Genomic DNA, 26834 nt, shown 5'->3' on the forward strand with positions numbered 1-26834 from the left:
AACGTTCAATGACAAAATAGCTCTCTCAAAGTGTGTCCCATTCCCACAAAGAAATGGTTTTCTGGAGTTTCAAGGAAACTTGATTAATTTAAACAACATGATATGTATTTAGCGGTATAGTTTTACCGAATTCTTGCTGCAGCTGTATTTTTTTTTAATGAAAATAGCATTTGTTGTACTGATTTACAGAAACCTCAACTGCACCTGCCTGCCACCTGCAATATTAGTGGTCATTATTATTTTCAAAATTCAGAGTATAACTATCGTAATTGTCATTTTATAACTTGAGAACTGACCTGGTAACTGACGAGCAATTTGACTTGTCTAGTTTTAAGAAATGCTCTAGGATTATTTTTTTAGGGTTCCGTACCCAAAGGGTAAAACGGGACCCTATTGTTTTCGCTCCTCTGTCCGTCCGTCCGTCTGTCTGTCATCAGGCAGCAAGCATCTCATAAACCGTGGTAGTTAGAGAGTTGAAATTTTCACAGATGATGTATTTCTGTTGCCGCTATAACAACAAATACTGTAAACTAGAATACAATAAATATTTTGGGTGGCTCCCATACAACAAACGTAATATTTTTGCTCATTTTCTAAATAATGGTACGGAACCCTTCGTGTGCGATTCCAATTCGCACTTGGCCGGTTTTTATTAAGGGGAACTCATTACTCTTTCATCCTCCGAGCCTTTTTTCCAATCATGTTGGGGTCGGCTTCCAGTCTAACCGGATTCAGCTGAGTACCAGTGCTTTACAAGAAGCGACTGCCTATCTGACCTCCTCAACCCAGTTACCCGGGCAACCCGATACCCCTTGGTTAGACTGGTGTCAGACTTACTGGCTTCTGACTACCCGTAACGACTGCCAAGGATGTTCAATGACAGCCGGGACCTACAGTTTAACGTGCCATCCGAAACACAGCCAATGGTGTCAAGATATACTTAGAAAGTACATACAGACTTAGAAGAGTTGCATTGATACTTGCCTGACCTGGGATCGAACCCGCGCCCTCATACTTGAGAGATTGGTCCTTTACCCACTAGGCCACCACGACTTTTCTTTATTTCCTTACTCTTTTTATTTCCTTAAAAAGTCGCCGGTTATTATATTATCTGTCACAATCATGTAATAGTTTTTAAATCATTTCTATACGTCCATGTTTCATAGTATGGGCATATTACTTAGACGTGACTTACATTAATAAACTTGACATTCCGTGACATTATAATTACTAGGTGAACTAGGAATTGAATACAAATCTGATAAAACTAGTTATTATAATATAATTAGTACTAATTAGAATTAATACCGGCAGTTTGTAAGATAAATCATATTTTTTCAAAAAGGTATAATACTTAATTATAGTTCTGTAGATATAAAGATGTCTAGGAAAGCCTATTGTCTCTCAATAGATTATTTATTATGAATAGTGTAATAATAATTACATACGATATGAATATTGAGGTCAACTATATATCATTTGTACAATGAATGATATTGATAAGTCCATACAGTTACACTACATTTGTCTATTTCTAAACTGATTAGAAAATTAGATCAAGGGAGTACATTGAGGTACAAAAATAAATATTCGAGATCAAAGGTTTTAAAAATCAACGATAAGTTTATCAAAGTTCAAGATATTTTTTCATTTTTAAATCTCGTTTCGCCTCGACCCTCCTCTGAAATCCGCTTCACACTTAATTATTTTTATTTCAAGTCACATTTATTGTACTTGAACTAATAGTATGTAAAGAATGAAACATAGGATTACATTATATATATAATTTAATGACGATATTAGATATATATAACTAATAAATATATATAGTAGTATAATCTAATAGATTTAAATATCTTTAATATTTTTTTAATTTAATAATATTTAAATCTAATAGATTAAAATATCTAATATAGTTATGAAAATTTTGTGCAAAAATACGAACATAAAACATAACTATTAATCAAATACTTGCAAAATCCCACATGATAAAGTAAACGCATAATTCGAGTCGAAAGGACTCGCTTAAATGGTCTTAAGAGTCGAAACACATTTTCAGCCCTCTAAACGTTATTTTCACGGCAAACCATCAATCTGGACATGAATGTAACATTTCATTTGCAATATGTACTAATTATTCCTCTGAATACAAAATCAAGCAGAATTATTTCTTTTAAACTAATCAAGCAAAGTGACCTCTAGAAAGTTGTTTGAAGTTCACTGACCGCCAATAACTATATTGCATGCAATTATTTATTTGTTCAAATTAGGTTTATTTGGAGTTTCCTGTCAACTTGCATAAATTAAGAACTTATAAGTAACTGTTTTCATGCAATTAAGATAGTCTGATGTTCACGCTCAGATGGACTCAAACAAAAATATGCAAATCTCAAAATAATTACCAATTTTTTTTTTTCGGGTACCTAAATAATGCTATCCTATTTACTTAAAATTATACCTATTTTCTAATTTTCTAAGTTAGAAAATACTCGGCGCAGTTAAGGACTGACTTACAAAAATCTGTCACAAAAGGTCGACTTTAAGAACAAAACGAATTACATACTTATCCTATCGCATACGTTATCATAACTCTTTACTTATTCAATACGTTTATCGAAGTATTTAGTAGTCGATAAATGTCTCTGTTAAGACCAAAATTGGCAGCTGAACACGACATAAAAAATGACCTTACGTGTCGAGGCACACATTGTAAGGTCAATGTCAAGATTTGCCTGTTTTTGTAGCTATACTATGAATTTATGCTTCATATGGTGGGAGGAAGGTATTTTGTTCACCACGTTTGATCATAGTAATGATGATGACTACTGATATAATAGTCGTTAATCAATATGATGATGGTCAATAGGTACTGATGACTATAGTTCGGCCATTCAGAGAATGCGTTCCTGACACGTCGCGATTGAACTGACTGAATTATAACATTCATTGATTATTGATATAATAATGTTGTTTTAATGCTCCTCAATTGTTAAAACGGTAAACAACCAGCAAAAATATTTTTATCGTAACTGCAACGCCATTGCAAAGTTACGTCGTCAGTTCAATCGCGACGTGTCAGGAACGCATTCTCTGAATGGCCGAACTATAAGGATGGTCGAAGTGTTTTGGGTTGCGACAGGATTATAAGTTAATTTATGACAGTATTATTTCGTGATGTAACAAAGCCTACTAGGACTATTTAGAGCTGGCTTTTTAAAGGAAGTTTGCCCGCGTCCTGTGTGAACAATTTCGCTCATCCGGATAAAGAATAATTCAAATCATACCCGTGGTTCCTGAGACCAACTCGTTCAACCTTACAAAAAAGCTCTTCAGATTAATAATATTAGCATAGACGAGGACTCAATTACTCTGGCTGTGATATCCTGCTGCTGCTGGCTGCTAGATATAACCAGTTTTAATAGGAATGCTTTCAGGAGCCCTATTTTCTGCAATGAATGGCTTTTTGCTGAAATAACAATGATTTATATGGATGCAATTCAGAATTCAATGCTAGACGAATCTGAGGTCAATCACCTTTCCCGTCCATTTAGCAAAGACTAAAAGACAGTCATTAATTCCTAATACTCAGCACTTATTAGTTCAACTACATTAAGAATTTCTTGCCAACGTTTATATATACATTTGATGATAGACGACAAATCTTCAGACAGAAATGAAGATATATTTTAGCTCTCTATGAAACAAATGTATATTTATTGAAGTCCTTCGCGTTTCTTATGTTAAAAGCTACCCGTTTTAGTTTTCAATCCGATTTATTTTGCAACAAGTGGGATTACAGACAATAAAAGACTACTTGGGAGTGCTTTGCTTAAGCAAAATACTTGAAAGCTTCAAACAGTTTAGACCAATATCCATCCATGGATTTCTCTAGAAGAATGCATTCGCAAGAGTACAAAATATGAAGCAACTGATCCAAATAAACAAATGACTACCAAAAAGATTTATTCAGTCTCGATACACGGTGAAATAGACCATTTATTTACTTAAAAGGTTATCTAATAGTTCGCATCACTCTGCACACGAAAAACAAACTTTTATAAGGAAAAATCTGTACAAATGCGTTCAAGTTATTCACGTTTATCTTGCGTTCATTATTTTCACTTATCGTTCAGAATGAAGCACACGAAATAACTCATTCATATTTCATTTGAGTTCATACAGTCTTTATTTCGAAATTGAGTTCAATAAATCTTTTCAATGATGTATATTTGCTTTCAATTGATATCGTTTATCAGGTTTGCCCCGTGGCGTTCTCCGCCTTCGACAAGTAAGATTTTTTCTTTTATTTTCATCAGTTATTATTTTTTTTGGTTATTTTTACTATTCCGTAAATAAAAATATCAGACAGGGTACTTGACTCCTTATGTCATGTGTATCCACCGTAAATAAACATTTTAAATCTGCACAGACGTTTTAGAGACAAATTACACCTTTTTTATCTATACTAATATAATAAAGCTGAAGAGTTTGTTTGTTTGTTTGTTCGAACGCGCTAATCTCAGGAACTACTGGTCCGATTTGAACAATTCTTTCGGTGTTAGATAGCCCATTTATCGAGGAAGGCTATAGGCTACTTTTTATCCGGGTTCGTGCAGAGGTTCCCACGGGATGCGGGTGAAACCGCTGGCAGAAGCTAGTTCGTGTATATGTATGTTAGCTTCTAATATTACAGACGCATTTTTTTATATGTGCATAGATGATTGGTAAGACTGTTGATTGTCACTCGATCATACCCCGGCTGGATGGAACAGGTTATCATCAGACCAGACAAACTTATTGATAAGAATGTTGTACTCAATGTGACCTCGATATTTAATTCTCAGTTAGTTAATAAACATGTAGCTCGGTTCATTAATAAGTTTTAAGATTTGTTTAAATCTGTAAATTATGACAAAGATAACCACGTGATTTCTCAAGGCACTGAACGTTACGTTAGATATCAGATGGAGTAGTGACATTTATATATTGCAAATTAAACAGCAAAGGCTAAAGGAATAACAGAAAATTTATTATCATTTAGTTAGCGTCCTTCCTTCCTTTTCCATTCTTTCTTTTTCAAGAGCCGCAATCACTCTTTTCTAACAATCCTGCAGCCGCCTCACCAATCATTGGTACTAATTATCTGTATCAGATAAGACTCTGAAATTGTACCCAGGTGATGAATGAAAATTATGCTGTATGGTCTCGAGCATGAACGTAAATCGACTAACTAAGGATCACTAAGGAAACTAGGCCGTGAGACGATATGACTAGATTTCAATAATGAGATGACCTGAGACAGAAGATATGGAAGAAGATGACATTCCGCGCTGACCAATGAAAACTGAGATAAGTGTAGAAAAACGTGATGTTGATGATAACAATAGACCAGAAAAACCTTTGCAGAACCCTAAAAATGACAATGACAATATGGAATGCGAATTAATAAATGCCAATTGGACGACAATTGACCAGTGAACGAACTGAATAGAATAATTGCAGTCAGTATTTAACCTATGGCTGAGTCTAGATTGAGGAACACTTTTAAGTAATTTAACATCGCCAGTCGGTTTGACGGGATACCTCCTCTTAGAAACACACTTCTGTTGTCGGTAGCCTAGCAATTGGTTGGGACATTTTTTCGTAAAGGTTACCGTTGCACACAAAGGGCTCCTGAAGTTTCCCTTTGTTTGATTTATGGATTGTCGCACTGACGACTATAAAACCGATTTAAATAAAACAGAGATTAAAACCTGAAAATCAGGGAGGTAGTTTTTTTCTGCAGTGTAGTTTTTTAAACAAAAAAACAGAAATGCCCCTTCCTCCTATAAAGAAATTACCACACATAACATATAAATACCGACCAAACTGTTACGTACACTTTGTTAAGATAATATACAATATTCATATTATCACATCTTAGCGTATTAGAAAGAGACAAAGGCGTACCCTAGAAGTTACGATACTTACTCGAGCATACTCCAGTTTCCTTATTATGAATGAAATCTAATGTAAACACGCCTACATTAAAGTTTATACTTAAAATAGTTCAACAATACACAAATGAGTAACACAAATATTACACAAGTGTTAATCATTTTGTTTAGGGCTGATCTACACTGTGCAGTGTTCGATAAATTGTTACATATGCTCATACTAGCATTAGGATTTAATTTTGCTGTCGTTTTTTCTTTTCATTACTTACTTATTTTTATGATTACTTCAATGTGTGCTGTTTTTTTTTCAATTTTATTATTATTATTCCAAATCAATTAATAGGCTAATAAGGACTTATGTACCATACCATAATATGCCTTAGAGAGACTACTTACAGAATTTTGAGCTCTCATGACGGAAAGCATTAAATAACTTTTTTGTGAAAGTGTCTTGGAAAACTGCGATGACAGGAAAACGACGTGAGACAAGTATTTTATAAACTACACTAATGTGTAATACATAATACCTACTATCATTTTTAGACACTTGAATTACTGGCACTTGAAAAAGGATTTCTAAGTAAACGATAAATAACCGCCTACATCTTAGTGTAAATTATCCCTTTGGGCCCTTGATAAATATAAACAATAGATAAGATTCTGAGTATTCAATCAAAAATAAATATTATTTGTTATTATTTTATAATGAGTGTAATTCATGCATTTGGTCACGTACCCATTGAGATGGTGTTTTGTTATTATTTACAACCCTAAACATAATTATTGTTTGTCAATATAATTTACGGAGAAAAATTATGTAGATAAACATTACAGTAACAAGACTGGAATGTGATTAAGAAATAGTAGATAATTATTTTTGTCAGGGCTTTTAGGTGAAAATCATGAAATGAAAAGCAAATAGGTACTGCTGTGAGTGCAATGGAAGGGATGCTAAATATGTATATTAATACCCATTACACTATGTTTCACTCAAAATGCTTAACTGAACTTAATATTTATTATAACTTATGTTTTGTCTAGCTATTTTATTATAACTAATGTCCAGTTACTTCTCTTGTCAAGCCCGTGGTAAGAAATGTCGCTCTCGTATCGGTCTGTTCAGTCACGAAAGGCGTTGTATCACAGACACCACCACATAAATCGACTGCAATAGACGAAAAGGCCGTTGATATGTTTTGTCTATCACTATTTATTAGTTCAGTGAAATCAACCCCATATCTTACTCGTCATAAAAAAATACAAATAGCCAGGTAAAACATCATCTACCGAGCCTTTTCCCCAACCATGTTGGGGTCGGCTTCCAGTCTAACCGGATACAGCTGATTACAAAAACCATATTAGCACGTAATATTTTGAATCGAAATAAACAAACTATATTACGTAGCAGGACAAAATATGATAAACATCAACCGCTTGAATCCAAAAAAAGATGATTCACCTTTGTTTTGATTTTTGATGCAATTTTTTGATAACGACTAACTTATAGACTAGTTTGGGAACCCGTTTCACCGTTTTAAGTGGTTCTTTGAAACCACATCTAGATAGTGTAAACATCTTATTTTGTTCAATACTATATAAACTTGAAGTCGAAGAGCTCGTGGCTAATTCTAAACCGCGCAGATCTATCGATCATGACGTTAAGCGACGCTAGGCGCGGTCAGTCTGTGGATGGGTAACCATCTTGTCATATGGGGTTCTTCCATGATTCGGATGGCACGATAAACTGTAGGTCTCGGCTGTCATTTGAACATCTTTGATAGTCGTTACGGGGAGTCAGAAGCCTGAAACACTGACAAACAGTCTTACGAAGGAGAATTAGGTTACCCAGGTCATGCTTATCGCTCGCCGGTGGGGGACTGGACGCCATTACCGGGAACGTCTTTACCGAGGAGTCCCACATACCCCTCCCCCCCCCCCGACGGGAAGGGGATGCGTAATAGCATTTTTAGCCCAGCAACAACAAAAAAAAAGTCATGCTTATCGCGGCGTTTTAAAATGATTAGGTAATTAATAGTCAAAAAATACATTGAGAGAATAAATAAAATAATATTAACTTTTTATCTAACCATTTGGTATTAAAATCAAACAGGATAATTCAAATTAGTACTGTGGGGTTTACGCAACGCTAGAAAATACACAAATTATATTCTACAATAAATACAAAAAGAAGTCTAAAGTTTATTCTTAGGACAAGAGATTTTATTATTAGCTAGGATCTGCTATTGCTTGATAGTTTATTACATCATTCTCATATATAATATGAAATAATAAAAAAAACACATTATTTTTATAACACACTATATATACTTAAAAAAGCTAATTTACACCTGATATGAATAAAAATAATATTTTCAACATAGTTTGGTATTAAAATGACCGATACCTATAACCAACTGATTTGCTTTGTAGTTTAACTTGAAAATAATGTCATAATATTATACAAAACCATGTAAACAAAACCCTTTAGACTTTTGCTGTAATGTTTGAGCTAATTTAATTACAATTTCATTTTAACTATAGTCGATTGAGAAAAAACCTTTATTGAGCACATTGATACTGATCTGCTTGAGGAAAAATATAAATTTAAATAGTCATTATTTTTTAATAGACGGACTTGTGAATGACGATGATTAACACAAATTAATCATGCAAGTATCACAAACATAATTTTCAGGGATTATTTTTATCGGATAATAAATCATATTCTACATTAATACCGCTTTAAAAATATTGTGTCATTACATAGGTATCTATTTAATTTGTCTTAAGTAATTTGCAGTGAATCTCAAAACTTGTATCTATCAATCTACAATTCGACGAAGGATTACTACCCAGTAAATGAGTTGAAGAGGTCAGACAGGCAGTCGCTTCAGTGAAAAATATTAAAATATGAAATTTACTGGAAGCCTCCCCAAGAGTACGTACGAAAAGACTAGACAGATGATGATCTCCGAGTCCGAAACCTTCATTGATTTAAAACCGAATAAAAATCTGTAGGTATCTATTAAAGTAAATTGTCAGTTTAACAACAGCTGGTAGAATTACTTCAGTAAACAAAAGAACCAGCCACTACTTTGCATCATCTTCCTAATATTAGTATCTACATTTGAACTTTGGCTTGCTATCGCTAAAAATACACACAATATTATGTAGGAACAAAGCTATCTCAAACACACATAATGTATCAAAATATTCTTATTTAATACGCGTTACAACATAAAAATATAGTAGGTAAAACAAAGTTTTTTCACCCAATTTCGGAGTCTGTTATCGCAAAAGGTCAAATTACTCGTGATATCGTTGTTATATAAAAACTATATTTTATGTATCCTGTACTGACGTATATATTGATAGGCAAAACTAAAAGATTAGTTGCATTCGTCGGTATGAATTCGAATAAAATACCTACCACAAAATACAATACTCAATATTTTATTGCACTCCATAAGTTTCATAAAGGTAAGTAATTAATGATCTGTCCTGCGATTTCCCAACTATGTTGGGGTTGGCTTGCAGTATAACCGGATGCAACCGAGTACCAGGGATTGACATGGAGCCACTGCCTATCTTTCTTCCAAAACTCAGTAATCTGGGCAACCTGATTCCCATTGCCGGTTTTAGTGGGTGCGAACCAGGGCAGTGGTCGTCTAGGGCGCCGGATCTTAGTGGGACGTGGGCCGCAGTCAGTGCAGGCTCTAATCTGTATTTTTCTTGTTTGCTTGCCTTTTAATCCCAAAAATCTTCGCGCCTGCCTCGCACGTGTCAACTATACCATCTAATAGCTATTTTCGGTGTCTACTTACACTCTCTAAAAAAATCCAGATGTTTTATTTTTTATTTTTATGATGCTTATTCTAAGAATAAAAACAATTAAGATGTAATGTGTGGATAGAAAATAAAATACGTAATAACATTTTCAGGATCTTAGAAAAACACTGATTAACCTTTAACTAGTCTTTGTAATAAGTTACTTAATAAATAATTTACAGCACCATTTAATACAATATTACATAAATAGTTAAGAATTAATGACAAAGTTTTTACACCTGAACGTGTAAAAAACCCTATTGCTATTGACGTCATAAGTATTGAGAATGTACTGAACACCACGAATTACTAAGCGTATTATTTAAAACCAAGAATTACCAGTTTTTATTTGCTTTCTCATTTTGCTTTTGTATTTTACCAAGGCCTTAACAGTGTTGGGCTAAGTATACTTCCTTGTGGAACGCCCCCTTATATTCCATAGAAGAGTTTGGTGACTATTATTTATGCGCAATTTTAATTGATTCGCTGATACGCCATGTCATCAAATGCATGATCGATTGATGAACATGCATCATCATGCCTCGTAAGTGCACTGATAAAATGAATGACCAAAATCAAAGTACAAAATCCTCATTATTGTCATCCTTAGCATTATGCAATACGTGTGCAAAATTACACTCTCAATCAATTTGTATCTTTAGTTCCTTATCAGATTACGTCAAGTATTCTATAATCAGAGTATGTATCATATGAATTGCAATCACTGAGCAAGATATCGTTGCTATCAAGAAGACTACGCCCACCGATTTTGAATGAAAAATAAAATAAAAATGATGTTACAAGTAATATGTCATCTAAATACAGACAATGCTGATAAAACTGATAGGCAAATCTCAATAATCTGTTACACGTGGCTTTGTTTTAGAAAGAAGTTGGTAATTTTCCGTCTTAATAAGTCAAGTTCTGGCGTACTTATTTTTAGCATTGATAATGTTTCATTTTGGATCAGTGATGGCTACCATTGCACCAGAGCCAATTCATACCGGGGCTGCGGGATTCTTCGAAACGGGTTACCGCGGCCCTGGTACATAAAGGGCTTAAGAAGGAACATAGTGGGTTTTAGTCAGTAAGAGTCTGACACTCTGAGAGGTGTTTGTCAGCCTACTATCGTAATCGAGTCCTTGTGAACGTATTGCTTCTTAAAGAACGTCCACGGAGTTCCTTGTCGGCTCTTCTCCAAGACTGTTTGGAACCTTACAACTAGTGGAACGTTTAATAAGGTCCCATAATTTCATAAGACCCAGTTAAGCGGGGATCCTAAGACTGCGGTGATTTATATTGATCAGAAAACAGCCATCTCGCGGTATCATAGTAAAAATGAATCAATGAAGCGTAAACCCAGTTCGTCACGCTTAATTACCGCAAACCAATTAACATAATGATACAAACTTAAGTGGGCCATTCAAGTCACGACGGATACATGAATCATTTTAAGGAATATTTGCTTTTCTTACTGCGCACGGGTTTAACACTTCTTTAGTTAAAGTTGTAACTTTATTTGCTTACGTGAGATCAGTGTGAAAATCTAAGAAAGATGGTGTGGTTAATAGTTATAACGGAAACTCTAAGAATTGTGGAAATTTAGGAAATGACGTTAATGTGTGAAGCAGGAAAATTCCTAGTTCTTCATTCAAAAGATTTTTTTCTGATTTTTATGCCGATGTTGTAATGTTTGTAATGTATTCATTATACGTCTGCATAGAATAGTGAACTTCCTTTTCAGTCGTGTTCAAGCTAAAAATCGCAATCAGCAATCTAAACTATCTATAGCAGCTGCGCAATTAATATAAATAATAAAAGATTGATTTTAAATAATCCTGGTTATGATTTCACACATAATTCTAATGAAAGCTGGCCTCAACATGGTACAGCTTAAGCTAGGCAGATGATTAAAAACTCGTTCGTGCCACCACAAGACAAGTCTGCTTACGACGTAAATCTATTGAAGTGTGACGTTACAAAAATAATTATTGAAGTTCATGTCTCCTTTTTTTCATCAATAATTATCTTAAAATTGGCAAGTCATGATGATATTTGAAAAACTAAAATTGCAACTTTTTTCATTGATTTAGATTTGTAAGAAATCCTGTTACAGCAACCCTGAACCTTACTGGTGATTGTGTAGAGTGTAAAGTGGATCAACGATGGATTCTCATTTGTATTTACTTTTAATAATTGGTACGGTAGACTGCACATCAGTGGTAACTGTCATGCACCTTAACTCAATAGTAATAAGTACGATTTTCCTATAAAACTGTTACCACTGACGTGAAGTTGACTGTACCTAGGCAACTAATTTTGTACCTATAGAGGTATAGTTTTTGCGAATATTCTGATGATGATATTAAACATTCTGTCCATTTATTACCTCATTTAGTTAACAGATGCTATTGATATTAATATAAATGATCTTCTGAATATCACGTTCACTTTTTATCCTCTCCCTGAGTGACATCGGCTCATCGGCAAGAGCAAGGGATTCTTATATATTTGTACATAAAACCTAATGGATTGTTTCACAATTTGTCTGGCACAAATCTGTGAATGGAAGTTCACAAAAATTATCATCACTTACGAGGAATGCTCGAAACGTTCGAAAAAAGAGAACCAGCGTGTTTTACACCTTGAAGATTAAGTATTAAGTTACTATCTTGTATAAAAAGTACGCTGATTCTCTAGACTGCTTACTTATCACATTAACGTCGCAAGTCACGATGAATTGTGTGTTTTATAATGAGCTATATTTATCAGTATCAAAATGTATATATAGTCTAACAAACTTTTATCATTTATCAGTCTCAATTCACTCATTCGAAATGACTGATTTCTCGTATTTTATCGTGGTTCACACATTAGTGTTGTTGCTAAGTCAAGGTGAAGCGGCAAAGATACTAGTTTACATCCCCACTCCGTCCATCAGTCATCAGGTAGTATTCCGGCCGTTGACGCAAGCACTGGCAGCCAGAGGTCATGAGGTCACCGTCGTCACAACAGACCCTGCGTTCCCAAAAGGAGGTGCACCCCCAAACTTAAAAGAAATTGACGTCCACGATATATCTTACAATATATGGAGAACAGAGGTAATGAAAGCATCACGAGGTGAAGAAATAGACGACATCTTAGCACCGATGAGTGTAATGTTATATGCCGTTGAGAAAGCATTTGAGGCCCAACTACAACACCCAGAGGTTCAGGCTTTAATAAAAGGCACAAAGAATAAACATTTTGACTTGCTGATTGCAGAAGCCCATATGGCAATGTTGCTGGCATTTGCTCATATTTACAAGACTCCAGTTATTCAAGCGAGTTCACTTGGAGCTTATTTTGGGAATTATGAAACAGTGGGCGCACCGACGCATCCATTCCTGTACCCTCATGTCATGCGACGAAAATTGAATAACCTCTCAGTTTGGGATAAGGTGACAGAATTATATGATCAGTACAGGCTGGAAAAGCTGATTGCAGATGCACAACCGGGTGAAAATGCTTTAGTAGAAAAATATTTTGGACCAGGCATCCCTCCAGTTTCGGAATTGCTCAAAAATGTTGACATGCTGTTTTTGAATGAAAATCCCATATTTGGAGACGTAAGGCCTGTACCGCCAGCAGTTGTGTTCATGGGTGGTCTTCATCAAAATCCTGAAAAGGATCTTCCTGAGGTAGATACTAACGTACCCAATAAACTTTTTAAATCTTTTTAACTTGTGCTACCTAGAAACTGATCTAAAATTATTTTTAGGACCTTAAAACATTCTTGGATTCATCTAAACATGGCGTGATATACATAAGCTATGGTACCAATGTGGATCCTACACTTCTACCGCCGGAGAAAATACAAGCGATGATAGAGGTGCTGTCTCAACTGCCTTACGATGTTTTATGGAAGTGGAGCAAGGACGAGCTTCCTGGGAGAACACCAAACATCAGGATATCCAAGTGGTTGCCACAATCAGATCTACTCAGTAAGATATTCTTATTACAACATTCCATTGTGAGGAATTTCAATTATGGACAGTCTGAATTTAGTAGAATTCAACAAAGATTTGAAGAAAGGCCATGGTGATAATCATTTGTTTTTTCTTACAGAGCATCCCAAAGTCAAATTGTTCATAACTCAAGGAGGATTGCAGTCCACAGATGAGGCTATTACCGCAGGAGTTCCACTTATAGGCATGCCCATGATAGCTGATCAATGGTACAACGTAGAGAGATACGTAGCCCACAAGATTGGAGTCAGACTCGACATGGAAACTCTAACGGAAGAGAACTTCAAGAATGCTATTAATAAAACCATTGGAGATGACAGGTGTGTACTTTACAATTGCGATAAGATAATTTTAGATTGTTACGTAGTACTATCTAAACTATTTGTTTGACTTCCGAAATTGTTTTTCGATAGGATTATTGATAAATAAGACTGATTTAGACAAACACGTGGAAGCAGAAATATCAATGAATGATGTAACAAAATTTATTTATTATGTTAATGCAAATTGCGATTTAGATCAAAGGCAACGATTGAAAATTAATCTATAGCTTCTAGTCATAACTTGGGAAAGGAAAAACTAATGACTTATATTGACGAAACTCACTAGACGCATTTTGATCCAAGATATTATTTAATACCTATATAGTAGGTATATTAATTATTTTTCACAGTTATGTGATAGGCAAACAAGCAAACCTCTCAAGATCCTTCATCTTACAAATAAGTCTGTTAGACTCATAAACATGCCTTTTTACAGTTACCGAAAGAACATAGTGCGTCTCCGGAACATCATTCAAGATCAGCCCCAAAAGCCTTTAGACCGGGCCGTATGGTGGACGGAATACGTCATCCGTCACGGCGGAGCTAAACATTTACTCTCACCAGCTGCCCACATCACATGGACAGAGTTCCTTGAACTCAAACTAGTGTTTACACTTCTAGCAGTATTTTTGACCGCCGTAGTAGCTGTTCTTATAGCTTTATATCTAGTGTTTAAGTTTGTTAGAAGTTTTTTGAAAGGCAGTGTAAAAGTAAAGAGGTCTTAAATTGTGTTGTATGTTATATGTAAATCGTTTTAGTAATTCTCAAAATGAGGATCAATATTCAAATTGGAATGGTCTTATGACTAAAAACAAATGTTAACCATTGACTTTTAACTATACTTAGTAAATTATTTGATGGTGATTGTCTTATTTTTTTACTCCTTCTTAAGCCAGCTATACCCTTTGCTACATCTCTTGTCTTGTTTTAAATACTTCTAATAATTACAATAGGACATCTATGTCACATTTTAATCACTTTTTGAACTTGAGAATATATCATTCTGCTGAATCACGATGATGCAGTAATTTTACCTCCTTTATAAGGGTCAAATAGTGATTCCTAAGAAAAATTTGCAAGCATCTTAATAGCATCCAATTATGCCTAAGGTTCAGGCCATTTGCTTTTAAATATAAGGATAATTTGACATGTAATTGAATAGAACACACTTTATTACCATTTAAGGAGATTAATTACCAAGTCACGTGTAAAAATATGAGAATTTTTAATTATATCAATGGTCACGTTAACACGAACTACGCCCCGTCGCACGTGGTGGAGATTTTTACCCAACTACGACAAGGCTAAAAAGGAGAGTTATGGTTTTAACAGTTCAACAGGAGTATCTCATATCACTACAATACTCGCACTTTAAAAAACAATTGAAATCTTATATAGAAACAAAAACCAGTCTAATTTTGATAGGAGTATTATCTGATTCTATTATGACCTACGTGACAAGTTTGTACCATATTCAGCATTACGGATGTTTACACACAAAAATGTACGGGGCCAAAAGAAAAATATTTGTGCCGTGTGAATGAATTGAAGTAACAGACTATTGAAATAGCCGGAACTTTTTCAGTCTCAATTACAACGAAAAAACTTTTTTACAAAAAAATTAAACCGACTTCCCAAAACACTAAAAAGCAAAAAAAAAACTATTTTTAGGTGCATCGGCCTAGAAGTCGGTGTCTAATGGATGTTACTAAGTTAATTTTGCCACCGACTTCTAGGCCAATGCACCTAAAAAAGTTTTTTATTTAAAGCTTTTCAGTGATACGAATAGTTGTCACTATCCATACAAGTGAGAAGTTCTCATCAATACAAAGAATATAAGTCCAAATACGAGGTATTTTACATATTCAGTTGTCGAGTTCCCTCGACTTACTTTCTCTGGTCTCCATCATCAGGTCAGCTCCAAACCTTCACTGTTGCAAAGGTCTTGTCAATACAAATAATTTAAGCCCAAACACGAGGTAGTTTACATATTCAGTTGTCGAGTTCCCTCGACCCTCTCTGGTTTCCATCATCAGATCAGCTCCAAATCTTCACAGTTGAATAGTGCTTTTAGGCGTACACCTGAGTGTCAAGTTTTTACCCTATGTATGCCTACAACTTTCGAAGGTTGCCCTCGATTTCTCAGGGTTTCCATCATCAGATCCTGACCTGATGACTATGGGACCAACTGGCAGCTATTCCGAGTCGAACAAAAAAAGAATCACGTAAATCGGTCTATAAACCTCTGAGTAATCGATGTACATACATAGAAAAAAAAAAAAAAAAAAAAAAAAACATACCGGCCGAATTGATAACCTCCTTCTTTTTGGGAAGTCGGTTAAAAAGGGTCAGATAAGGCAGTCGCTCCTTGTACTGGCACTCAGCTACATCCGGTTAGACTGGAAGCCGACCCCAACATAGTTGGGAAAAGGGATCGGAGGATGAAGATGATGAATTATAACGAAAAAAGTCATGGTGGCCTAGTAGTGAAAGCACTAGTATCTCTAATTCTAATCTAATTAATCTAATTGTGCAAGTTCGATTCCTGGTCATACTTTGTGAGTATATCTTGGACACTAATGACGAAGTTCCAGGGAAACCTGTTTGGGATGATATCGCCAATCCACATTGAGTGTTACGTTCATTTCTTCTATGTATGAGATGAGGCCTGTGCCCTGCAATGGGATAACAAAAGTTGATGATGATAATGATACCGAACTTCTTTGTAATAATGTGACTAAAGATACAAAAATGTACTCTACCTAACATATTATCGATATAGTTATGTATCTACTCCTAATATCGATAACATGAAGAGATCATGATCTCTATTCACGATAATGGCCGTCAATTCCAAACCAATTGCGTGAATAAAGCGATATTAGTGTCACGGCACTCATGCGCAGCACAAATTATTGTTTATTAGGACACGCCCACCATACACCCGCTTTTCAATTGAGGAATGCATAGTATAACGATACTGTTTAAAAGGCATCTTTGAAAAGACATTGACTTCTTTTAAACGAAGTTTTTCCTCATCTATGTTAATATTATACAGCGAAAATGTTTGTTTGTTTGCATTAGCTCATCTCGAGACTAATTATTGGATTTGGAAAATTCTTTCAGAGTTAAGTAGCCTATGTATCGAACGAACGAGCTAACGAGTACTTTTTATTCGGGTTTGCTAAGTAGTCCCCATGAAACGCGGGTAAAAACTATCCTAGTACAGAACTGTGTGCACAACAAATACAGAATCACTCTCTTTTCAAAGTTAGGTTATCGACCTTATGGGGCAGGCACATAATAACTAACTGATTAACGCTTGACTACAACAGCAACATGAAACATAAAACAATCCTTTACTTAGAAAATTGACTGTAAAAATTCCTAGACTGTTGTTGACTGACTCAACCGTGAGTTTTTGAGCTTACTAGCATAATGCTCCGTAGTCAACTAGCGTAAATACATAAAAAACGATATCCCATTGTTTGTTCGTGTCATATACTTGAGAGGTCTCTCAAAAGTCAATTTTCATTCGATAAACACATGTTACTATTGCTATTATTATAATAATATGTATTTTGAGATAACCTATCGACCGTCATTGTTTCAGTCGATTTTTTGTTCACGCCATCGATCATAGACAAAAACTATTCTTACAAATATTGTGATTTGAATTTTCAAACTCGTGTTCGTGTTCTAGAACTTTTCAAACGTTTTTATTTAGATTTGAACTGTTAATATATATTTTTTCTTCTTTAAATATCAGGTTTCTTATTCCAAAATTAGATATTGATACGCTTTAAGTTGTTTTAAATTGTTACATAAGATCCCACTTGGACAGTTTTGCTTACAACATCGACACATATTTGAGAAAGTTTATTTAAGTTCAAATTAGAATTTAAGCTTAGAAGCCCATTCTAGTGCCATGTGTGTACTGTTATAATTTTTTTATAACCGAACAGTCAGGACTTGGAATCTAGGTATCTACCTGATATTACAGCTCTGAAGCTGAAAAGATTGAAGATTGCAATAGGAAAGAATCACGAATGTTGTGGTCACAAGAATAACATGGAAGTAAGTATTTTCCGAGCCCTTAAAAAAATACCACTTCACCTATCACCTCTTCGGTAGTAAACATGGCGCTTATGTTAAACTAATGAATTTTCAGAATACAGTTTCCGAAGAAAAAACACATCATCGATAGTAATAATTTCTATTAATCGCATATTTACATACAAACACCTCAGAAACTATGAGCTCTCAACATTTTATCTCCACAGTTTCTATGAAACATCCACCATTTAATGGTCAGGTATTTTAATAGTTTGCAAACACGATCATTGCATACATTACATAAATTAACAATAAATATATTCAACGGGTTTTCTGTATTCCCACAAACCTTATTAGCATTTTCCGATGATTCAATCGAAGAATTTTTAATGTATCAATAACATTTCTGTGAAATAGGTCATTGGAAGAAACCTCTGAGCTTGGAAAATAATCAAAATATAACTATTTTAGTTTCCTTTCATGATCGTTCCGTTATAAAGGAGGTAATCAACTTTGTCGAACTAAAAATGTGCTTATAATAAATTAAATTACAGTAATCTTTTGTAAAGAAATTATATTTCCGAAATAACATTAATTTTCCTAATTTTCGGTTAGGAAATAGATTTTATCAATTATATTGAGAAAATTAAGTAAATTGAACATAGCAAAATCAAAAGATGGATAAAAACAGTTCCATTCTAGTTCGAACTTACCATTATTTGATGTTCGTCATATCTATAAGATCTTGTCTTTATGCAACTATTTCCACTATAATTTGTAGCATAAAGCTTCCATTAATTTTATCGACAACCTTTGCATTGTCCCAGAATCAGAATATGAATTTGTTAAACATAAGTGCATGTAAGGCACTGCAGAGCAGATTCCTCTTCTCATATAGACAAGGAATAAGTTTTAACCACCACGCTTCCTCAAAGAGATTTCAGACTTACCTTACTATAATTAGTACAATATTAGTAAGCATAACTGGTAAACATATCGCTCACCTAGCAGTATAATGACACATCTACTTTTTTCTTATTTTACAGAAACGAGGGTCAAAGATTTTGCAAACGTTTGAAACGAGGTTATGACTTCATTTTATATTTTATCTTATATTTTATGGTTTTAACAACTAACGCCGTGCCGTTTTACCACTTTATAAATTATACACTTTTAAACACTTAGGCCGTAAAAACCCAATTTCGCTTTTTTTGTAAATGTGCCATTATACTACTAGGTGAGCGATATGATATATGGTAAGTACAGTAGTTACTAAGCTAGAAAAATAAAGCCCTTCTTTATTCTGAACTATCATAGCCAAGTTATTACCTAACTCCACACAAAGATAATTGTCTACTACAACTCCAATTATTGTCTTAGCAACTAAATTAATGATTACACTTAGAATTAATTAGTCCATTGTTGAATACTATGAAAAAGGTCCAGAGTATTAAAACAATGAGTTAATGAGTCTCAATAAGTAACTGTCAAGCTGATTGATTCATAAATGAGTTCTCGGAAAAAATCATAAAATAATGTGAATAGAGAAAACTTCTTTGAACAAGTTTTAAGAAAGTATTTCTGGTTGAAAAGGTCATGTCATATTTGACCGTTTCTATTTCCTAAAACACTGACCTATTAAGATAATTTTTATCTCTTAATATTTTATTTAAGTAATTCTAAAAATATACCCTTTTATCTCTCGTAACCGCAAAAGTCTTAAAATACATTCACAAACACTAAGAAAACCAAATGTAATTATGGTTGAAATAAATCTTACATTTATTATGAAAAAAATGTAAACAAAACTTGAGGTTTTCCCTACTGGACCTACGGCGAAATCGTTTCTATTTACTGTGGGAAAATTAGCTTGTTAAATAATAAAATCATTATATAACACAACCTACTTGAGAAAAAGGATGTGAATTTTCTTATTTTGAATAATAATTACCAACAACTATAAAATGCGTAGTATTAAGGCGTTCCAATATATAAAAATTTCAAAGAAAAAAAAAAGGACGTCAGAGTGTGACACGCCCGTTCTTCATAAGACGACGTCCAATTACTTGGCATCAAAACAAAAAGCCGCTATGACGTCCACAGCCGACCAATGTTTGAACTCCGGCTGACCTAAGCGCACGCGCAATCTTTATATAAAAGGAGTGGGAGGTGCACCGCCTCACAACAAACTGAACGCTCACAGCGAACAGACGTGTTGACTTTAAAATTTACAATTAAAAACAATCAAAATGTACACAAACCCTTTCGAGAGGAAACATTCGTCGTTGAGGCAAGCCCTTGACCGCTTCATCCGTGGGGAGACGAGGATCAGCTTCAGGAAGAAGACGGATTTATCCAAGTCTTCGAGTAGCAGCACATCATCCATGGTGTCTTCGACCATGGATTACAAGCCCAAGTTCAATGAGAAGAGGTGAAGAGACAGTGCGTGTGTGTTGTGATAGTGAAATATTTTTGCCAGTTCCACTCTCTGAACAGGTTGGTATTTGTGATTTTTACTGTTTTCTTTTTAGAATTTATCACGACCTTTTTGTCTCCCTAACCATTCTTCATTATATCCATCTCGGGCATCCATTTCTTATATCACCGTCTATTTTTCACAATACGTGAATTCATTAAAATTAGAAACCCAATTCTAATTTTGAGAACTGATCAAATTTCAATGCAGTTCGCAAAAGCCACTTATACAAAATTTTGAATTCGATCACTCGAGCGCATACATAAAACTAATTGAACTCGATTTGGTCTAAAATACTAATTCGGTCCAGTCAAAAAGCTTTAGTTCCAGATTTAAACTTAAAACAATTGAGGGTTACTCGAATTGATTCAAATAATTGGACATTTGGACAAGTTCAATTTATTGTCATGCCTTCCCATAGTAATTGCTCCAATTTATATTCCAGTTGGTTTTATGTATTGGCTAAATTCAAATAGAAATTAAATAGTCAAATAAATACAATTTAATGTAGTCCTAGTTAACATTTGTGACCAAACCAGAAATCTAAATATTAATGTTATGCCAACAAATAAGTCTGTATGTAAATGTAAAAATATCAAGCGTTTTTATCAATAATTCCGCGTTGAGCATTGTTTGAACAATAAGTAGAGTTCCTATTTTAAAATTATAACGAACTCTAAAATGATTAATAATTCATGTAAATTAAATGAATGAATTGACATGAATTTGATTTAATTCATTAGAAAAAGCCGGTATTCAGGATATAAGTGTCTAGTCTTGAAATCATTTGATTAAGTTTTTTACTGTTAGATCTTATTTATACAAACAGACATCAAACCAGTAAAAGCTATAAAATAATTCCCACGTAACACCATAAAACTTGAAATAATTAAAACTCTGTAGTTTTTCTGCTAATTATTAAACCAGTATTAAACTACTCAAGATAAATCATTAAAATATAAACGCTACTATATTTTATTCCAAATTCAAATCAATTTGTTGAAGATATTATATTTACTCCATTTTAATTTAGAATGCTATTCATTTAACCCTTTTTTTAATAAGGTACCCTATTCACTAGATCACCTAAAATAGAGCACATGTTACCAAGTTGCTTTCAAAAATCATAACATCAAAGTACTCCATCAATCAATTAATTATTCCAATGGAATTCTCCATAATCACCTAAAAACCTCACATTACCCTTAATTACCATTGGAAAAACCAAGATATCTTTAAATAGAAAGTCTAAAAGTTACTTTTCTGTTGTTCTCAGGTCGAGTGAGTTGCAGACCGGTTGAGTGACGCCAGCAGGCCCAGTGGACATGGGACTTTACCCGCTAAAATGAATGAATAAACATTTGTTCCTTTTTTGAAATTTATTGGTTTTATTTTGTTAGCTGCCTGTTAATCTTGATATAGTAGAAAAGTTTCTATTTGGTATAGAGTGTGAGGCTTAGTTTTTGAATTAGTTTGCTTCAAATCAATTACCACATGGATAATGACTGAAATATTGCTATTACACAAATAGGATCACTCTCAAAAGTATCTAGGTTGTGGTCTCAATTAATCACTCTCTTAACGTACAATGTCAAACATGTAAAATGAATCCTCCCACATTGCTATTTAATTGAAAAAGTATCGAATATAAACTGACGAAAATGCTTCATTTAAAAAGAAAGAATAAAAGAGATTGCTAATTTAGTTAGGTACCTCAATGACTGGCATACAAGAATGAAAAAAAAAACAAAAGAATTCTTACATTCAGATATCTTGTTCTATTTTCAATTCACTAATGAGAGGGCTAGTATGTTTTGTATTACAATACTGATAATTAATATCAAAGCCCTCGGTGACATATTTTTCTTCTTATCTGTGTATGAATGATATACAGAGGTTAAAAGCGGGTATGCTTATAACCTCTATTGAAAGCCCTATTTCATCATTACAAGAACTAGTAAACTGATTCTGGTATTGCCTTATCAAGACCTAATTTCGTGTGGTTAGGTACAGCAGAAAATAGCAATTCAAATAAATAGTTTTCTCAGAATCATGAGTACATACATCATATTCAGTACCTAGTAGTAGTTTCCTATAGTAGAAAACACGTTAAAGAGCATACCTAATTGAAACGTGTAAGAAATAAGAATCTTTTATCACAATTGTGTTTACCTAATACAATAAAGATTAAAATAAAGCTTTACTATTAATAGCTACTGCAAATGAAAGAGCTTATTAAAAGATAAAACAAATAAGCAACACGTGGTAGACCAATCATGTGCAAGTTGTAAAACAACTTAGTACCACAATATTATTGTAACAACATATAAATGTGTTCAAGAGCATTACATTACACAATAAGTTATAACATTGTTATCAAAGAAAAAAGTTATTTTGACTGTAGGTACTCAAACACGTGTACCAATGCTTGTTCAATCTTACTTATAATGCATTACTATCAAGGCCAATCAAAATAATAAAAGTCACCACATAGTCTGTATATAATTCTTGTTTGTCTTAAAGGTTGGCGTTCTAATATAAATATTACCATTCATTTTAAAAAGAACATATTATGTCATCTTATGTGCAAGGATGCGTTTAGAGACCAAATAAACAACAACTGCAACTTTACATTTTTCATATTTTCCAATCATTTTTATTTTGACTCTTTTAGTCGGTCGATAGTTTGTTTAGGCTCATAAATCAGTGTGAAGATGAATGGTAGTACGCATATTACAAAAATCCGCCGAAATCAGACCGACTGAAAACCTAGATTCGAACCAAGATTTCCTTAGAAAAAATACCCATCACCGGATCAACTGTCGGCCCACTGTTTAATCCTCAATGTACTCTTAGTTGTAGTACAATTAGTTTCGAAAACTCCCATCGTAGACTACATAGGTATATTCCTTTACTGGATACTGTATGGTTTACTAGTAGATCTTATTCCGTGATATATCGTGGGAAAATATCACCCACAAGAGAAATTCCGTTGCAAAGTTCTCTAAAACAAATTCTTCATCTGATCACGCCATGATCACTTCGTAAAATACCACGAAACGAAACCCGTTTGTAACCAGTTCCAGTTGTCCTTTAATAAGAGAAATAATAATAATAATATTCAAATACATTATTATACAGGTTTCTCAAATTCTTTATAGAGCAACCACAGTTTCTGAGATTTTGTTCAAACTGGTTTTCGGGCCTCGAGGTGGCTGAATTATTGGATGGTGAACAGATAAGTCGTAATTATCATTATTTGTGTTAACAGTTGATTTTTAATTCGTTATATTAGTTTTTTTAAGGATTTTTGAAACGACTAAACTGTAATGTTTCATGATAGTTTTTTCACACTGTTTTACTATAGGGAAAAATATTTAACGGGTTCAAAGGAGGATATTCATTTTCATTTGCTACGGTATTTCAGAAAAGAATATATCATGCACAGACAGACTAGAAAGCTGCTGAAACGAAGAAGGCTTTAACACTCTATCTATGTATGCTAATTATTTACTAGACTGCTAATCAATTATTTACTAGACTGCTAATCAATTATTTACTAGACTGCTAATCAATTTTATTAGGCTGGCAAATTAAAAAAATACAGTGTGACAACTTCAAGTTACCAAGTATCGTTATGTGCCTAGATGGCAAAAAGTGAAGCAACAAACGCTCCAGTAAAAAAGAAATCTAAAATGCAAAAATTTTGCACATAAATGGCATTGGAATAAAAATATTTCATTAAGACAAGATTCATAATTTCAGAAATATTATTCTTTTGCGTCTCACTAAAACGAATTGCTCCCTAGCGCAACATTATTTCAATTTATCTGCGTTAATTCCAAAAATCTTTATTATTTTCTTAATTTTATTGCATAGACTTAGACAATTCGTGCTAAGATAAAAATAACAGTCTGTGATTGATGAAAAGCAAAAATATTTAGCCAAATACTTAGATAACTTAGCTGAAATAACTTCAATGAGACACAATAATGACGCAAATTTGTACTTTTTTTTCTTAGTTATTGGTTGTAAGAAAAACTGACCTATCAACCTCACGACTAAAACTTGTGTTAGCTTGTAATTTGTCAATAGCTTATTTGCAAAAACAATGTATAAGACGTCAGTAGACGGATAGACGTTGAATCAAGTTTTTTTTGTGAAGCAGGTGTACGAAGCTTATTATTATTGTTTTGTTTAGTAGATATTGTTATTAATAATAGTATTGATAGTTACTGTATTAACAGCCTATGTTCATGCTCACTATAAACTTTTGGAAAATAAATAACATAGAGGATTGATTAAGAGATGAAGAATTTTTAATGCGTAATGTTTTTCTATCAAGTAGGTATGTAGGTACATCAGATAAAAAACTTTGTTATTTTCTTATATCGCCATGATTTGCAAATTCAGATTTCTTACTGTTAACTAATGTTTTTCAAAACATGATCAAAACAAAGTGTTTTCTTATTTACAGCTTTCTGTTTATTTCATGCGTGACCGATGATCAACAAAAAAAAAACTTTAATCACCACGGTTTTTATCTTCACAAAACAGAAGTATATCATGAAGATATCATGGTTTCCTTCTTTAGGTAAACACACACATAGTCTACTCTGAAAATAATAGTTTTTTTTTTTTTCAGAAACTGAGTACTATTTATTTCTACAATGTACACACTATACATATATACAAACTTAAACTACTTATCTTTATACAAAACTAAAAATAAAATACTATATAAAAAATATATATAAACATAAAACATAATATAGCATAGCATAAGAGCATCGATCAGGCGTCGAAGTATTCCTCCGCATCACTGTCCTCCGGAAACGTGCCCAGAAGACTGGCTGCATTGCCACGTTGAATGGCAATGCTAATTCTTTGTCCAAAGAATAAGCCAGCCCTCTGGTCACGCGAAGCGTCGACAAGCCTTTTCGCGATGTCCTTATAAAGTAGCCGCGAACTCGGGCCCCACGGTCCGAGCGTTTCGACCCCAAATGGCTCAAAAGTATAGTTCCCAGTGGCGAGGCGTCCTTATAAGCCGATTCCCATCGGCTTCCCTTTCGAATTTCAAGAAAGAAGCATAGGTATAAGTTATAATATAGGTATAGGTATAATTAATATAATCATTTAAACCACACAATTTAAATATGTAGGTATAACAAAACGCCTACCACCGTAAAAAAAATTGTCTATAAATTACTTGAAATATTTTGCTCCTACTAAATAAGCCGCGGCTTCCTCCTCCATACAAAACTACGCTTGCGTGACGTCATCCACGCCGCGCCGCGCGATGTTCGCAAAATAAGGGCGAGCGGTAAGCCGGCTCACGGAGCGGCTTCCACCAATCAAAACTCGCGAGTGAACGAGAAAGAACGCGTCAAGAGTAGAGTAGCTATATCTGTCTACGCGCGAGTGACAGCGCTTTCTCAAATATGTAAACAAACAAATCAGACAAATTCACTCTCATTGTTCTTATTTTGTTTTAGATAATACCATTAACAATTTGTTCTTTGTATTACTTAATTGAATTTATTAGTGTGTGTATCATTTGGAAATAGCATAGTTCGTGTGTGTGTTTTAGTTACATTATGTCAACATAGATGGCGTTGTGCATTTTTATGCAAATCCTGAATCGCGGTGTTAAGATTCTCCGCGATTTAATGACCCTAGTTGGGAATTTATTTATTTTTATGATGAATTCACCAAGTATGTAATTTTGATAATTTTGACTAAATAGTTTGCAGTATCATTACTCCCTACTAATTCCCGCGATCGCACTGTGTGATCTGGTACTCAGTACAAGTACAGTACTACAGTGTGTGTACCTATACTCCATTTAAAATAACATTAGAAATTTAAGTAAACCTTTTTTACTGTTTGTTCAACCGATTTTGACTTCTATTCCGTTGACAAAAGAACGGAATTGAAAGCAAAATAGTGGTTACAATACCAAGTATTTACTGCAGCCGCCATTAATCATACTACTAACGCAATAGAAGTCAAAATCGGTTGAACAAACAGTAAAAAAGGTTTACTTAAATTTCTAATGTTATTTTAAATGGAGTATAGTGAAAATAGAGATATCTACGTTGAAATGATGTATTTTGTTTGATACGTAAACAGTTGGCATCAGGTTTCTTTTTAATGTACCTATAGCATTTATCGCATTAGACTGTTTTCCGATCCGACAGATTGTTTA

The 26834-nt window shown here is 33.9% G+C and overlaps 1 protein-coding gene and 1 long non-coding RNA gene across 2 annotated transcripts; both read left to right on the forward strand.

The window, feature by feature from the left end:
• The first annotated feature begins 12555 nt into the window (after positions 1-12555).
• Positions 12556-14958, forward strand: LOC124631709 (UDP-glycosyltransferase UGT5-like). Its single transcript, XM_047166263.1, has 4 exons — positions 12556-13444; positions 13525-13747; positions 13872-14091; positions 14531-14958. The coding sequence occupies exons 1-4, from the start codon at positions 12602-12604 to the stop codon at positions 14817-14819; spliced, it is 1575 nt and encodes a 524-aa protein (XP_047022219.1). The 5' UTR covers positions 12556-12601; the 3' UTR covers positions 14820-14958.
• Positions 14959-17498: 2540 nt separating this feature from the next.
• Positions 17499-22004, forward strand: LOC124631710. The gene is made up of 2 exons (XR_006984533.1): positions 17499-20646; positions 21903-22004. It is a non-coding gene; the product is annotated as an uncharacterized LOC124631710 (long non-coding RNA).
• The last annotated feature ends 4830 nt before the right edge of the window (positions 22005-26834 follow it).

This window comes from Helicoverpa zea, chromosome 7, assembly GCF_022581195.2.
Source record: "Helicoverpa zea isolate HzStark_Cry1AcR chromosome 7, ilHelZeax1.1, whole genome shotgun sequence".
NCBI classification, from domain to species: domain Eukaryota; kingdom Metazoa; phylum Arthropoda; class Insecta; order Lepidoptera; family Noctuidae; genus Helicoverpa; species Helicoverpa zea.